Source organism: Corvus kubaryi, unplaced genomic scaffold (assembly GCF_017639235.1).
Source record: "Corvus kubaryi isolate FWS band 111438036 unplaced genomic scaffold, C.kubaryi_AGA036_p1.0 37391, whole genome shotgun sequence".
NCBI classification, from domain to species: domain Eukaryota; kingdom Metazoa; phylum Chordata; class Aves; order Passeriformes; family Corvidae; genus Corvus; species Corvus kubaryi.
In genome coordinates this window covers 10678857-10688337 of record NW_024581130.1, presented here as the reverse complement: position 1 = coordinate 10688337, position 9481 = coordinate 10678857, and the positions used below count along the sequence as shown (strand labels likewise).

The window sequence follows — 9481 nt, the reverse complement described above, 5'->3', positions numbered from 1 at the left end:
TGGCAGCATTCCCGTCACTCACCCAGCTGTGTGGGATTGGGGACACCCTGATTCATCCCTGCCACCACGGTTGTCACGTCTCCCATGGGGACAACAGGGTGTCCCAGTCTGGGAGCACTGCTCTCGCCTGCATCCTGGGGTGAAAGCAGGAAAAAGGGGGAGAAAAAGGGCAAATGGGGGAGGGTTGGTCCAGCAGAGCCTCATTTCTAGGGTCCCCCACACTGTCACCCCATTTTAAGGGTGGGGGGACAGCCCTGGTGGCTGGCAGGGAATGTGAAGATGATTGTTCTCGTCCGGAGATGCTTCAAATGGCAGCAGCGCCTTCCCCCACTTCCCAGGCTGCGAAACCCCCCTGGGAATCACAGAGAAGGAGGGGGGGCCCGATTTCCTTCCCACCCCCCCTCCATCAGCTCCCTGCTGCCACCAGCGTGGTCCAGCTCCACCAGTGCGGTCAGGCTCTCCCTCAGGGCCATGAACCGGGAGTTTTAATCCCCCAGCTCCGGAGTGGAGGGACTGGCAGCGAGGTGATGGTGCTCCTGATGCCCCCGAACCCCCCCCAATAAATAAGGATGTTTATATATATATAATATATATATATATTTAAAACAAACGAACAAACAAACAGAGCTATCTGGGTGCTGGCGATGGAGCGAGCGGGTTAGCGGGAGGCCCGGGCCGGGGGGGACACCGCGGGCGAATTGTCCCTGGGGTGGTCCCGCGGCGTGGCCGGGGGTCCCGGGGGCCGGGGGGGTGGCAGGGCCGCGCCCCCCCGCCCCGTGAAGCAGGCACACACAAAACCGGAGAGCAAGGCAGGTTCCTGGCTGTTGGGCATCCTCCGGCCGGTCCCCAGGGATGCTCGGTAACGTCTTCCTCCTCCTCCTCCGCGCCTTCCCAAGCAAACACCCGCCCCCTCCCCATCTTCCGGAGGCCCCCGAAGCGCTGTGTGTCCCCCCCCCGAGTCCAGTGCGGCGGCCGGGGGGACGGCGGGAGGACCGGGGCTCACCCCCCCAACCCCGAGCACACAGAGAGCAGCCGGGTTGGAGATGAGAGGTGCTGGGGCGGGGGGCGGTGGGGAGGGGGCCGGGACCCCCCTCTGCGCACAGGGGGGCCAGCACCGCCCGTCCTGGCCGGGGCGGCCCGGGGGGGCCGTGGCTGGTCACGCTCTCCAGAGGAGGAGGTGGTTGGTGCTGTCGTCCCGGCCCACGGTCTCGCTGCTGCTCGTCAGCCGGAAATCCTCGTAGCCGTCCCCGCCGCTGATCACCAGCATCTTGGGCTTGGACAGGGCCAGGGCGGGGGCACGCGGGCGGGATGCGTCTCGTTTCTCGGCCTCACTCGGCTTCTCGGCGCCTGCCAAGCGCAGAACCCCGAAGGCTGTCACCTGTGCCCCCGCGACTCCGCTGGTCCCCTCCAGCACCCCACCAGCAGCAGCTCAGCATCACCCCTCCACCACTTTCCCAGGTACCACATCCTGGCCCCAAAAAACTCCTCTCATCCCAATAGCCCCTCCCACCCCAAACTGGCCCCTGCAACCCGTGCTAGCTCCTCCCTTCAAAACTGCTAGCCCCTGTCCCATCTCCTTCTTCTCCCCATCCCACCCCAAGCTTGGAGCTGGGCTGGGTGACACCCCACACAGGGATTTCCCCATGGGAATTTGGGTCTCCCTGGGACATCTGGGGTTGCTCATGCTGGTGGAGGGCAGTTTAGCATCCAACTTCCCCCACCCTCCACTGCCAATTTTTCACCCTGGATTTTAACAAGGGAAGGATGGAACAAGGACTCCGACAACATTTCAAGGCTACTCCTGGTCATCCGGAACAGCATTCCCAGCCCCACAACACTATGCACTGCCCCTGAAACGTGTCGTGATTGGGACATGCCACTCATCCCACCTACCCGTGTCCCTGGGCAGCGGGAAGAGGACATCAAAGCCGTCGGGCAGCTCGATGGCCGTGAGGAAGCGGACGTGGCCGGTGTGACCCTGGGACAGCCCCACCAACGTGGGGGCTGCCTTGGCTGAGACCGACAGGGTCAGCACCACGCCGGCGCTGGTCCCAATCCACAGCAAGTCCTTGCACACCAGGAGAGCCGTGATCCGCAGGCAGGCGGCCTTGTGCTGCCGGATAATGGCATCCGAGCCTGCCGAGCATCCCGACCATCAGTGCCTTATCCTGCCCGGCACGGGGCTGGAACCCCAACCCACAGGGGTCCATTCCCAGGGGTATCTGTGGCACATGGCACATGGGGAAGGGACCCCACAACCCCCCTGGCGGGTGGCGCCAGATGCTGCGGGGCATTTTCCAGGGGCGCTGGCAACCCCTGGAGCGGTGTCACGGGTGGCACTTACCGGCGAGCATCTTGTGCACCGGGGGGGTGATGTCTGCCTCTGCCAGCTGCTCGTAGGTGGTGGCGTGGTACAGCCGGACCTGGGCGCTGCCCTGCAGCGCGACCCACACGCCCGTTCCCGCGCTCACCATGCAGGTGACGCTGCGCCCGCCGTCCTGCCCCACCTGGAGCGTGTGCTGCGGGGGACAGAGCCACAGCGGTGCCGCGGTGATGCCACCGATGCTCGTCACACCTCCCACCGCGCCCTCCCGCCGGCGCCCACGGTACCTCCTGTGCCAGCGTGGTGGTGTTGAGGACGATGACTCGGTTTTGGCAGCCACACCAGAGCTTCCCTGCCACTGCCACCATCTTGGTAATGGGGCTCCCCGGTGAGCCCAGGGACAGGGACTTGGAGTTTTGGGGGTCCCAGAAGCGGCCTATGAGTGTGGGGAGAGTGGGGTGGGTAGTTAAAGCATTCCCAGAAAAAGTCCAACTCGATACAGACAATGGGGTGCAGTGGCAGAAGACAACTCTCTCCAGGTCAGCCCTCAGAAGGGACACAAACTGATGTCACCATGCGGTTCCAGTGGCAGGCAGGGACCAGGAAAAGGATGCCCACCTCCACCTGCCTCTGATTTTGGTGTCTCCAGCATCCCTCCAGGGATGTCCCTTTCCGTGGAAGCAAGGAAGCCACCCTGAGCATCCCTCCCCAGGGGGTTGCCCAAGCCACCCCCCAACAGCCACCACTTTGGGGCTGCATTTTTGATGTCCCAAATCCAACCTCACCTGCTTCCCGCTGGTACACCACGAGCTCCCCGTTGGCCAACGACACAAAAACCTGGTTATCCAGGTACCTGTGGGGGCAGACCGCCTTTGACATCCAGCTGCAGAGCCTGCTCAGCCACCCCAAACCCCCGTGCTCTGGCCCCCCCAGAGCTGAAAGTCCCCCTTCCCCACTTACAGGATGCACATGACGGCGGCAGCGTGTTGCATCTTCATGCTGTTCTTCCTGTTCCGGATGTTGTCCGAGGACTGGTACACATGGATGCTGCAGGAGGAGAGCAAAGCTTCAGGCTCACCCAGGATCGGCTCCCTCCCCACGCAGGAATTCCCATCCCGGGGCCGTACCAGCCATCCTCAGTGCCCAGCCACATGGAGCTCTGATGGGCTTCGGGGTCAAGGCTGAGCAGGTCCTCGAGGCTGCCGCGGGTGAAGGAGCCGCGGCTGGAGCGGCGCAGGGCCCGCCCATCCGTGGGGCTCTCGCTGTGCCGGTTCTGCCCGTAGGTGCCAGCGATGGGCATGAAGCCGGGCTCCTGCTCTTCCTCCGAGCTCGTCGTCTCCACTGTTGCCTCCTTGCAGCTTGGAATCTCTTCATCTGTGGAGGAGGAGGAGGAGGAGGAAGGAAGGAGTCAGACCACGACCATCCAACACCCTCCAAAGTCATGGGGAAGAGACTGGGGGTGATGTCAAGCCCAGGGGAGGGCGTAAGGATGCTGAGGCCCGAAACCCACAAGGATTTACCCAAAGCCCCCTCATTCCAGTACCAGTGCTGGGCTGATGCCTCTCAACATCTCTTTTCCCAGGCTCAAAAGCCTCCACCTGCAGATTCCCCGAAGAACACAAGGCAGAGAGGCCAAAACAATGGAGCTGCCTGTAATTTTGGGGCTAAAAAGTGTATTTTTCCCTAAGCAGGGGCTGGGGAGGACTCACTGCCGAAGCTGGAGGAGATGGTGGAGTGGCTGGCTTGGCTCTGCAGCGTCCCAGAGGGACTGGGCGAGGACTCATCATCCGTGTCATCACTGTCAAAGGGCACCAGCTCCCTGTTGCCGCCGTCCACAGGCTCCGAGAGCTCCAGCGACGAGCCCGAGATGGAGATGTGCAGGCACGGCTGCGGCCCCGCGTCCTCCGGCTGCGCCGGGCCCAGCTCTGCCGAGGGGCTGCCCAGCGGCTCCGCGCGCTCCCTGCCGCGACCGGGGAGGGGAGAGAAGCAGCTCCAGCATCGCCCCACGCCCGCCGGCTCCGCGGGGCCGGGCGATGTCCTACCTGTAGGTGCGCTTGAGGCCGGGCACAGAGGCGATGCAGAGGATCCTGGCGGAGCAGACGGCGATGCAGGCCTCCACCGTGGGCTCCTTGCGGATGCTCAGCAGACAAACCTGCCCCACGTAGCCATCGCTGTTGCAAACCCAAACCTCGTGCGAGCTCTCTGGGCTGCCGTGGCTGGGAGAAGCACAGGAGAACTGCAAGGGAGCAAAAGATTGGGTTATTCAGGACTGATGCAGGAGCTGTCAGCATCTGGGATGGAGAGGACCTGTGGGATGCTTGAACCCAGCCTCTGAGTACCTGCATCCCACTCCGCGTCTTCATGATGGGGATGGCTTTGAGGAACTCTGGGTCCAGGCAGTTTTTGCTGGAAGCTGGGAAAATCAGATTGGAGGATGTAGAAGTGATGGAGGAAGGGGGTCTACCAAGGCAGGGTGGGGGAGATGCCAAGCCCACCACCATGTCCACCTCCCCCCCCGCTGTTACCCAGCTTTTTCTTGGCGTCCTCGAAGGCTTGCTCGAAGCCGAGTCGGGCGTCGGGGTTGGGGAACTCGAAGATGAAGGACTCGGTGCCGTCAGCTTTGGTGGTGCTGAGCTCCACCTTGTTGGGGGGGAAGGCCATGCTGAAGGACAGGGACTGCTTCTCCGACAGCTCCCGGTGGATGGCGGCCATCAGGTCCTTGATCACGTCATCCAGGCCCTGGGGATGGGGACAATGCTTCAGCTCTCAGGGATGGGCCACCACAAGCCACATGCCTGATATCCCCCTGTCCATCCACTGGCATCCTTCAGAGGCTGCTCCAACCCCTTTTGTGGCTTTTGGGCTGGACACTCATGGCCACCAGCCCTTCCACATGTTCTCCCCTCATGCTGAGGACATCCTGTTCGGTCCCACTGGGAACGTGTCCGACCAGGGGACAGCTCCAGGGCCGCCATCCCCATACCTGGTGGGGGAAGCTGAGGGTCTCTGACAGCTTGCTGACTTGCCCCAGTGTGTTGAGGTCTTCATCCAGGCGGCTGATGCTTTTCTGGATGCTCTCCCTGTTGGTGGCTTGAGAGGCACCTGTGTGGGGACATGTGCACAGCATTAAACCCTCCCTCCCTGGCATCACTGGCTGGGGGGACTGACAGGCTTTGGGTGGGATGGGACACTCCAGCAGGCAGTGACAGACCTTTGACGATGTCCACGTCCTCCAGGGGCAGCTTCCAGAGCAGTTTGTACTTGCTGGCAGTGTCGATCACGCTGGCCGCTGTGTACCTGGGAGGTTGGGGGGGATGGCCAAGCTGCACCCACACCCACAGCCCCCTAAAGCCAGGCCAGCTGGCAGGGACACCCAGGGGCTGTCCCCAAGCCTGGTGATACTCACAGGCTCATGGAGCTGCGGCGGAGCGAGCCCGACTTGCGTTTCAGCGTGGTGCACACCAGCAGGTCCGTGAAGAGGAAGAAGGAGCGGTCCTTCTTCCCGCCCACCGCCTTCTGTGGGGCAGTGGGAGACACCAGGGGGTTAATGACCATCCCTCCCTCTGTGCCAGTGCTGGGAGAGGGCCCTGCCTCAGTTTCCCCATGTGCTGCCTTGCCCTTCCATCTGTCTGTTCCCTCCATCCGTCCATCCATCCATCTGTAGCTTCCCATGGGCACACAGGCACCCCAGGACCCGCAATCACAGCCTCCCACTGCCCCACCCAGTGTGTGGTCCCATGGCCCCACAGACCCTGCTCTTACCACTTCCACGACCATCTCCTGGCGCAGGAACCTGCGGAGCGGAGCCTGGAGCTGTGGGGACAAGGAGACCCGTGGGTGGGAAGCCATGGCAGGGAGCTTCATCCCATCCTCATGGGCTTCATCCCCACCCCTGCATCCCCCCGCTCAGAATAGGGACCCCAGTCCCTTCCCAAACCTTCCAGGAGCCCACCAAGGCATGGGGAAAGCAGGACCCAGAGGAGAAAATAAGCCTGGGATGACCCAGGAAGAGCAGAAATGAGGACATTTTGTGGAGAAGGCAAGACTGACCCCCATCTAAGGCCCCCCCATACATACATCCTCCATCCCTTCGATGTGGGACTCGATCTCCTGCACGATCCGAGCGTTCCTCTCCACCTCCTCTGCGCTCTTCATGCCCTTGTTGATCCTCTCAGCCACTTGCTTGATGTTGCGCTGGGCGTCGATGAGGAAAGGATGGTCGGGGTGGTCCTCTGGCGTGTGCTTCAGCAGGTCCTGCCGCGGGACAGAGCCGGGGTGTCACTTCTGGCAAAGCCTGGACATGGGCAATGTCATTGCCCGAGCCCCTCGCACGCTGCTCTGGCTGCAGGGGATGGAGACCAGCCCCAAGGAGGGGGTGGCCGTGGGACTGGTCCCAAAATGACACCGCAGCGTCCAGCAGAAAGGCTGAGGGTAAAGGGACTGCAGTGGGGGGGCAGCGGGGTGACAGTCCTCAGAGTGACCATCTCCAGCAGGGCAGAGCCATGTGCACACCTGGGGACACCAACTTTGTGACAAGGGGTGGGAAAAGGGGTCAGGAGAGACCTGAGAGCCCTGAAAGAGCCGTGGTGTCCCCTGCTCCCGGTGTGACACTGCCACCCCCGTGTCACCCACCTTCACCAGCAGCTCATATCGCGGGATCCTCTGCACCGGCTTGATCATCAGGTCGGACAGGGCCTGCTTCTCCTTGTTCTCCCGCATGCTTTGCTGCAAAACACCGGAGAGGGACAGGGATGGGCCCCTTAGGTGGGACACAGCAGGGACCCAGCCTCCCACCAACCCAGGATCACCCATTTTGGCTTTGGGCCACTTCCTTCCACACCATCTGGAGTGATTCTGGGTCATCCCAAGTGACCCTCTTTGCAACAAAACCAAGAAGGCGGGGGGAAAATTCCCAGTCTGGCAATAAATTTACTCCCATTAACTCCCATCCTGCCTGGCTCTAGATCTTGGCCAGGATCTGTGGAGAGAGGAACCAGGACCCACCTCCAGGAACTTCATGAAAGCCGGCCGGGCTTCCTTGGCGATCCTGACTGCATCCTTGGCATTGAGGAAGTTATCGATGTAGGCAGAGTAGATGTTCACCAGCACATCCTTGGAGAACTGGGAGGGAAAAACAGGGCTAGATCTAGCATGGCCATACTGGGAGAGCGTGGAAGAAGCTGCCCCAAGGGTTAACTCTGGCTCTGGGCTGGCGCACGGAGGGCTCACTGTCCGCCCACCTCGATTTTTCAGCCCTGACATTTGTGCTCCCGAGGCAGAAACGCGGAGCTGCAGAGCCAGCCGGGAGCAGCAGCTCCCACCCTTACGCTAAGCAGACAGCAGGCCTGGAGATTGTCTCCTGTTCTCCATCCCAGGCCTGCTTGGCCCATCCTTTCATCACTCCCCTGCCTCCCGCTCCGAAACCTCTGCTCCGGGGCTGTGCCCAGGAGCGGGCACACCCGCATTCCCGGGGGGAACCACCCTGCCAGGACCTACCGACTGCACCAGGAGGTCGCCCACTTTCTGCTTCTCATGCCAGTTCTGCACGCAGTCGTGGATCTGCTCCAGGAACTGCTCGTGGTGCTCCAGCAGCTCGGGGATCTGGTCGAAGATCTCATCCACCAGCGAAGGGTCGCACAGCAGGGAGTTCTCCGGCTGCTTCAGCGGCTTCATGTAACCCTGCAGGCAAGCAGAGGCACCGGGGTCCACGGGGGTTTCCTCTCCCACCCCACCCAGCACGGATCTCAGTCCGTGTAGATAGGATGGATGGCATCCTGCAGCAGGGGGTTCCTCCACGGGATGTTGGGTTGTGGGACACACCAGCAGGACCAGACAGGTTTTGCAACCCAGCCTCCCTGGGTCCCATCCCACCCATGGCTGTGTGGGGAGGGGGACAGGTCTGCACAAGGAAGCTGCATAGCACTGGACCCTCTGTCCCACGGCCTTAAGAGCCACCTTTGCTGTCATGAGCCTTTGTCGCCTCAATCTGCCTGACCTAGCTTGGAAATGATGGCAACACGACCCCAGGATCCAAATGCCAGTGTGTTCCTGGTGGGATTTAGGGTGTTTGGAACCAGGAGGGGCTGGAGCCAGCAGGATGCATCCACTGGATCATGCCCTGGACCACCACACAATGGCCAACGAGCAATATGCAGGGCCAGCAGGTCCTCAGCAAGGTTGGGTGGGTGGCTCTGCTATGAAACCCCCGCCCTCCCTCCAGAGCTGCAGAGTGGAGCAGTGCCCCTGGAACAGGAGAGATGGATTTGCAGGAGATGCAGCAGGATGTGGAAGGTCTTCTCAAGCCTTGCCACCCCCTCAATCTGACCAGCACAGGGTGCCGGTGGCTTTCAGGAAGTAGCTGAGCACTGAGCACAGGACCCATCTCAAGTGGCTTTGGACATCTCCAACCAAGCTGGTGAAGGAGAATCAGGTTCCTCAAGCTGATGCCAGATATCTCGTGGAGACCCAAGTTAGAAGGACCAAATCCGTCCTGAGGCTCCAAACCCCCTTCACCTGCCCTAATATGTCCAGCACCTCCAGCAGGAGTTGGGATGGACTGTGGCATCCTGTGCTTCCACACGGGGATGAAAAGCACGGAGACAGCCCTTGCTGCAGCACACAGGGACAGCAGGCAGGGCTTGTCCATGCACCATCTGGCTTGGCTGGAAGATGATGCTCCAAGGTGATGTTTGTCCCTGGCAGCCACCATGCCACGTGCCACCAAGCCATGTCAAGGATCTGAGCACCTCATTCCAGCTGAGACAGGGAGCTGGGGACACCTGGAGCCCTGTGATCCCTGCCAGAAAGCCAGGTCCCCCCAGCTGTGCTGTGTCAGGACAGGTCCTGTGCACAAGAGCTCAGGCATTAACAGCCCGTGGCTCCCAGCTGTGTCCAACCGCTCCCTCCAGAGGGAAACTGGACAGTCGCAGCAGAGCTGTCCTCTCCAACCAGCCTCACATGCCACCTCAGAGGATGCATAGACCATGGGACAGACTCTCTCCGTGCCAACACCAGCAGGGAAGGCCCCCAACCCCAAACCCTGTACAGCTCCCCCCAAAATCAGGCCCAGAGCTGGGATCCTCTTGCCTCTCTAAGCCAAGGTCTGCACTGGCAGCAGCCTCAGAGGGTGCTTCCCTCCTGCAGCACATCTGTGTCCAC

General features: G+C 61.7%; 1 protein-coding gene across 1 annotated transcript in view; it reads right to left on the bottom strand.

Annotated features, from left to right (window-relative positions):
* Nucleotides 1-582: 582 nt before the first annotated feature.
* The window catches only part of ARHGEF17 (Rho guanine nucleotide exchange factor 17), a 34155-nt gene continuing 25256 nt past the window's right edge, over nt 583-9481 (bottom strand). The window contains exons 4-22 of the mRNA XM_042037898.1: nt 7820-8002; nt 7328-7444; nt 6956-7048; nt 6401-6577; nt 6086-6136; nt 5730-5839; nt 5535-5620; nt 5307-5425; nt 4849-5062; nt 4663-4736; nt 4366-4559; nt 4033-4283; nt 3451-3697; nt 3284-3370; nt 3109-3176; nt 2611-2759; nt 2345-2519; nt 1894-2136; nt 583-1347 (exon numbers count right to left, since the gene is read on the bottom strand). Coding sequence (XP_041893832.1) covers nt 1157-1347; nt 1894-2136; nt 2345-2519; nt 2611-2759; nt 3109-3176; nt 3284-3370; nt 3451-3697; nt 4033-4283; nt 4366-4559; nt 4663-4736; nt 4849-5062; nt 5307-5425; nt 5535-5620; nt 5730-5839; nt 6086-6136; nt 6401-6577; nt 6956-7048; nt 7328-7444; nt 7820-8002 — 2829 coding nt within the window. The 3' untranslated portion in view covers nt 583-1156. The remainder of the gene's footprint in view (nt 1348-1893; nt 2137-2344; nt 2520-2610; nt 2760-3108; nt 3177-3283; nt 3371-3450; nt 3698-4032; nt 4284-4365; nt 4560-4662; nt 4737-4848; nt 5063-5306; nt 5426-5534; nt 5621-5729; nt 5840-6085; nt 6137-6400; nt 6578-6955; nt 7049-7327; nt 7445-7819; nt 8003-9481) is intronic.